The 6,869-nt window shown below is 42.4% G+C and overlaps 1 protein-coding gene across 1 annotated transcript in view; it reads left to right on the top strand.

The window, feature by feature from the left end:
* Positions 1-1,653: 1,653 nt before the first annotated feature.
* Positions 1,654-6,869, top strand: part of LOC128102162 (sodium- and chloride-dependent transporter XTRP3B) — a 41,825-nt gene continuing 36,609 nt past the window's right edge. Inside the window, exon 1 of the mRNA XM_052725726.1 lies at positions 1,654-6,183. Within this exon, the coding sequence (XP_052581686.1) occupies positions 5,973-6,183 (211 nt within the window). The 5' untranslated portion in view covers positions 1,654-5,972. The remainder of the gene's footprint in view (positions 6,184-6,869) is intronic.

Genomic DNA, 6,869 nt, shown 5'->3' with positions numbered 1-6,869 from the left:
CCGCCAGTCCCAAGCCGCTCAAACCCGATCAAGTAAACACAGAGACTTATATTGGTTACAAACTGTATGGCCGTGGCAGGCTTCTTGCTAACTGTTCTTACAGCTTAAATCAATCCATTTCTATTAATCTATACCTTGCCACATGGCTTGTGGCTTACCGGTACTTTACATCTTCCTTATCCTGATGGCGGCTGGCAGTGTCTCCCCCCCCCCAGCTTCCTGTTCTCTCAGTTTTCCTCTCTGTTAGTCCCGCCTATACTTCCTGCCTGGCCACTGCCAATCAGTGATTTATTCATTGACCAATCAGCAACACATTTGACATACAGACCATCCCACAGCACCTCCCCTTTTCTTTTCTTAAAAAGGAAGGTTTTAACCTTTACACATCTCCAAAGTCAGCTTGGTATATTTGGGAATTTGGGCGTAGCTTCTCTTACTACTTCCTGCTGGAGGGGGGCGCTGTATCTTCTGGGGAAACAAAGAAAATTTTAGGATCATGGAGTAGTCCGTGAGGCTGTATCATCTGAGCCAGTTGCCTTGAAACGGTTCTGGATGTTGGATCATCTGGGCCATGGTGTCATCGGAGACCTTTCAGGTGGTCTTGGCTGGTCAAACCTGATGTATCTTAATCTTGAGCAAATCCATAGCCTCTGGCTTTCTGTGGAAACAAAAGAGACTCTTTTCCAAAGCAACATATCCTTACATCCAAATTTTGAAGTCAAAGTATCTTTAAAATATACATACTGGTTTAACTCAGCTTCCTTTACAATCAAATATCTCTCTGTAGTTAAGAATCCCAAAGACAACACAATCCAGACTCTCTGTGTAATAGTCATCTCTACGTGGCTTATTTTTTATATTAATTTTACTGTCTCTTTAAAGACTTTATTTTTTAAAACTATGTATTTGTTTCTGTAACTGCATATATCACCTTTTTAATCTCTTTCAAGCCTACGTATATTTTACACACATTTTAAACTATTACATCTGAATCTGTCTTATTATGAATCTGTTGCTTTAAGCTGCAGCAGCTGTGGCTACTGGCTCCGCCCACCTCAGCTTCCCAACATGGCGGCAGTATGCTTACCGCCAGCTCTGGGAGCCATCGTGGGTCTATGCTTTTATCCAAGCAGCATGTAGCCCAGAAACCTCTTTTGTTTTGTACTAGCAAAGGCTAAATCCACAATGTAGTTTAATGTGCCACTTGCAGAGGCCTCATTCCCGCCATACTGCAGGTCGAGCGCGCACACCAGCAACCCGCCAGTAGCTCAAACCGGCAGCTGTCGCTCATTTGAGAGAGACAATTAGGAAGCTGTTTTTAGCTCCGTTTTAGAATCTTTTTTTTTCAGGTTTTAGGTGGAAACTCTTGCCACCACGTTGGACGCCATTTGTAGCTAGAGTTTTTCTGCCTGGCCCACAGTCAGGGCAAATCTCTCTCACCCGCCAGTCCCAAGCCGCTCAAACCCGATCAAGTAAACACAGAGACTTATATTGGTTACAAACTGTATGGCCGTGGCAGGCTTCTTGCTAACTGTTCTTACAGCTTAAATCAATCCATTTCTATTAATCTATACCTTGCCACGTGGCTTGTGGCTTACCGGTACTTTACATCTTCCTTATCCTGATGGCGGCTGGCAGTGTCTCCCCCCCCCCCCCCCCCAGCTTCCTGTTCTCTCAGTTTTCCTCTCTGTTAGTCCCACCTATACTTCCTGCCTGGCCACTGCCAATCAGTGATTTATTCATTGACCAATCAGCAACACATTTGACATACAGACCATCCCACAGCAGTTATAGTTGAAGATTAATTAGGATACATTTTGGACTTACCAAAATAGGATAGATAATGAAATTATTTTCTCTGAATTTGTCAAATACAAATGGACTAGACATTGTTTAGGTATTTATTACTTGTATATATTGTATATAGTTATTGTCCTTTTGTATATAGTTTTTCTTATATTAGTTATAAGCTTTTTTTTTTCCTTTTTATTAAAATAGAAAAGGGGAAATATGGTGATATTTTATTTGTATTAAAATATTATTTGTATGTTAATGAATAAAGTTGCCCGGGGGTCAGAGCTATTAGCAAGCCATAGGAAAGCAGGGCAGTGGTAGCGTACGCTTGTAATTCCAGCACTTGGTAGGCAGAGCTGGGTAAGTCTCTGTGTGTTCAGGGATACAGCCATTATTGGATACACATGCTCTTAATCTTAATACCAATCATGGAAAACCTGGAGGCCTATACAGACAGGCTGTGAGGAGGTGGTCATGTGGTTGGGTTTACAACCAATGAGAAGGCAGGACAGGAACTCTATATAAAGACTTTAACACAGGGGTATCTCTGGTTCGGAGAGGTAGGACCACCGCAGGAGGAAGGGTAAGGTTTTAGCTCTTAGCTCTGACCTCTTGGCTTTCTTCTTTGCATTGGTTCTGTGTTTCTTATTTAATAAGAAGGTTGGATACATCTACACACTGTATACATAATGAATAAATCTTTAAAAAAGAAAGAAAGATCACACGAGGAAAGCTCCTATGAGTTCAAGCTGTATGTAATACAAGGATAAGCTGCATGTGGCAAGAATATATTTTTCCATAGAAGCATGTAAACAAATAATAGCCAGTTGGAATGAATAATCTGAAGTAAACTCACTCCTATTCGATACACCTGGGAGGGGCACAGAAGCACAATCCAAGAACAATTCCATGTTTTGAAGAAACTGAGGTCACAAGACTCTTGTTGTTTTCTTGGAGTTTCCTCACAAGCACTCAGAATTTTTTTTTGAGAATATTTCTTCTTTTGTTTATTTATTTTATGTGCATCCGTGTTTGCCATGGGTGTCAGGTCCCCTGAAACTAGAATTACAAACAGTTGTGAGCTGCCATGTGGGTGCTGGGAATTGAACCTAGGTCCTCTGGAAGTGCAGTCAGTGCTCTTAACTACTGAGCCATCTCTCCAGCTCCAACACTCAGAATTCTTACACAACTCCATTCTTGGACTGTGTTCCTATACTCCTCCACCCACATTGTGGTTACGTCCTACTGAAGCCACTGTAAACTGAAGAACACCCTAAATTGAAATGCATTTGTTACACCTACCTTCCTGACCATCACAGTCAGAATAGCAGGTCACTGATCATCCCAGAGGCCATGTGACCAACAGGTGCCCCTCATCTCCAGAGAGTATCCTGCTTCAGATTGCTTGCCCAAAATCTTGGAACTCAAGCTATAGCTTCTACAGAATTCATTTTGCTTTCACACCATTGTAAAGTCAGAAGACCCTAAGCTGTACAGGTCAGCCAGGGAGCTGTCTACATACAGTTGAATGCCAGCTTCTCCATGTTTACATAGCTTTACTTTGGTTTCTGTGGATCTCATGTAAAGCAAGATGTTTCTCAATAATTCTCTTGAGCTGGTACTAAGTTATATCTCAGACAAATCTTTTGCTGTTTCTAGGCACAACAGTGCGGATTATGGAAGTTGGCCACTTTCTCACCAATAGGCTGGAGAGAAAGGGACATTCCATCTTTGTACACTTGACATTAACCATGTGTGGTGATATTGTGTTCCCCAATATATTGTGCCTCTTAATAAACTTATCTGGGGTCAGAGAACAGAACAGCTGCTAGATAGACATAGAGGCCAGAAAATGGTGGCACACATATCTTTAATCCTATCATTCTGGAGGCAGAGATTCATCCGGATCTCTGTGAGTTCAAAGCCACACTGGAAACAGCCAGGCATGGTGACACACACCTTTAATCCCAGGAAGTGATGGCAGGAAGCAGAAAGGTATATAAGGTGTGAGGACCAGGAACTAGAGCCTGGTTAAGCTTTTAGGCTTTTAGCAGCAGTTCAGCTGAGACTCATTCAGATGATGAGGCGTCAGAGGCTTCTGGTTTGAGGAAATGAGATCAGCTGAGGAACTGGTGAGGCGAGGTTAGCTGTGGCTGGTTCTGTTTCTCTGATCTTTCAGCATTTACCCCAATACCTAGCTCCAGGTTTGCTTTTAATAATAAGACTCTTTAAGATTCATGCTACAACCATGAAACTTTCTGTTTATTCCAGAAACATAGCCATCTTTAACTCCGATCTGAGATATAAGAAGAAGCTTTTGGTTTTTACCAGTCATCACTGTAGATAAACTTATAAACTTAAAGCAAGTGTCTGTGGTTGGGCTTTTCTCTCATTTCTTGGTTGCAATTACAGGTCTCTCTCTACATAAGACTTCTCCTTGCTTTGTGAACAGACTAATTTAGAAAATGAAAAGATAATATCAAACAGACTTCACATCAAAAACAGTAAAACGAGGCACATGTGGTAGCAGTGTATACCTGAATTCCCACTATTTGGGAGGCTAAGGCAAATAGACTATAGCTCTGTGAATTCCAGGACTAGGCTACATAGTGGGATCCTGTTTAAAAAAACAAACAACAAAATCCTGTAAAAAGACAAAGGAAGATCATTGTTTAATGATAAAAGATCAATTATCATTTTTAAAAGATTATTCATACAACAGCTGTAGAACATACATTCTCATCAGCACATTGAGCTTCCCCCAAATAGACCATATCTTAGGGCACAAAACAAATCTCAAATAATATAATTGTAATTAGAAGTCAACATGAGCCAGGTGGGTATGATGCACCTGTAGCCCACCTAAGAGAGGCTGAAGAAGGAAGACTGAAGACCTAACCTAAGCAAGCAACTTAGCTAAACCCCATCTCAAAAGGAGTGTGTGGGGGTGGGGGGGAGCAATGGCTCAGCAGTTAAAAGCTCTGGCTGTCCTTGCAGATAACCTGGATCCAGTTTCCAGCACCCAAATAGTGGCTCACAACCACCCATAACTCCAGTTCCAGGTACATATATGATAGAGATGATATAACTATACACCTGCATGAAGGCAAAACACACACATAAAATAAAAATAAGTCTTTTTTTTTAAAGAAAAGAACTGCAACAACAACAAAAATTCAAGGCCTTGCAAACAGAGCTAAGGAATTTGGACTTTCTCATACCAGGAAACTAGAAACTTCGATGATTAATTAACAGTGGACTCAACAGGATGAGCAAATGATTGAAAATTGTATAACCTTCTTAGTTGGTAGAGTAAGACTATAGAATCCTGGCTAGAGCTGTCCTCCCTTTCTCTCCTTCCTCCAGAATTCTGGTGACACCATTTGATAGTCTTTTGTATTCTGTTTCTGGTAGGCACAGTGAAGTTCTCACCCACAGGCCGTCATCCATTAGTCAGAACGGCTTTCTGGGAATACTCAGGTGGGGTAAGCAGGACTGAATCACTTGCACTGGGAATCTGGACACCCCAGAGAATTTAGCTTCATCCCCTTTGGTGAGGCAATCGTTAAATACAGTTATTACTGAGGTCTGAGTGATGTGTAAATTATAAATCAGACAATACTCAAAACTCACCATTTCTAATTGCTTGCTGTCCCTTACTGTCACTTATGCTCTTAAGGCTACCCGTGTCATTGTATGTACAAGGTGGGAACCCAACATAATGGTGTCCTGTTGTATTGGTAGCTCAGAATGTGCCATAGTGGGAGTGTTTATACTATGGAAAGTGACACGCACATAGATCAGAGTTTTTCTACAGTTTGTAGCTAAACACTTTCCCATTCACCATCGGCCTCCAGCAGATGCAATCATATCTTTGTGAAATTTTTTTGCAGACACCCTTAATAGCAGTCTGAGGAGCCCAGAAATCCTGGAGTTTGAGAGACATGAGACAGAGAAAAGAATGTGGCCAAAGGTCAGTGGGAGGGTGTGCACTGGCCACCTGTGAGGTTGAGGCAGAGAGGGCGGCACCGGTCAAGCAGGGAAGACCCACACCAGGGACTGATAGGGCAGAAAGTTGATTCCAGAGTCCTGGAGACAGACAACAGAAAACATAAGGGCCTGGATTCCAGAAGAAAACACAGGAGTTGCCCATTCTACGCTGAGAGTTGTCTCAGAAGATGGAGGATGAGGAGCTGCAGCCCTGCGGAGGCCCTGTGTGCCAGCACCCAGGAAGACTGGGGTCAACAGAGTATGCCCAGCCTGGAGTTGTGGAGAAAGTGCGGCCAAAGTGGAGCAACCCCCTGCAGTTCTTACTCGTCTGTGTCTCCTATGCTGTGGGCCTGGGCAATGTCTGGCGCTTCCCCTATTTGTGCCAGATGTATGGTGGAGGTGAGTGCATGTGCGGGTGCAGCATGTCTCAGTCACTGAGTGCTTCACATCTAAAATTTTCACCTTCCCGGAATATGGACAAATTACAGGACTGCTAGATGTCACCTCCAAAGAGCTGACCCACAGTCCAGCCAAGAAGGAAGGTTTGGGCTTTGCTTCCACATACAGTGCTTTTGCTGTGCTATCTAAAACATCTTTGCCTAACTCGAAGTCTTAAAGGCTTTCTCTGTTTCTTCTCTAAGTTTTTAAACTCTGGGTTGTGCATATGGAGCTATGATCTACTTCCTTTCCTTTTTTTGTATGTGTGTATAAAATGTGATACCAACTAAGGTTCATTATATTTAGTTGTTATATTGTTTTCTTGACAAAAAAAATTACAGAGCTCTTTTGCTTGAATGATATTATTGAGGTTTGAGGAAATGATGGAAACGATTGCTGGGAAGAGCTGAAAGGTGCCCACACTCCCATCTTAGTTCGAGCTTTGAGTTTTTTTCTGGCCCTAGGCAGCAGACAAGCAAGCAGGCTGTTACAGAGACAGGTTGACCATGGGCCACATCAGATCTGCTGTAGTTACTGCTTGATACTTTAGGTTAAAATTAGACTGCTTATGACCTTTGAGTGTTAGAGCATAACTCCAAACAGCTGAGGGAATATGGCTTCTGCTGTCAGGTGTCTCTAAGAATAAA

This window comes from Peromyscus californicus, unplaced genomic scaffold (assembly GCF_007827085.1).
Source record: "Peromyscus californicus insignis strain IS unplaced genomic scaffold, ASM782708v3 Scaffold_11__1_contigs__length_118956290, whole genome shotgun sequence".
In the NCBI taxonomy this organism is placed as follows: domain Eukaryota; kingdom Metazoa; phylum Chordata; class Mammalia; order Rodentia; family Cricetidae; genus Peromyscus; species Peromyscus californicus.
This window is presented reverse-complemented; position numbering and strand designations above follow the sequence as displayed.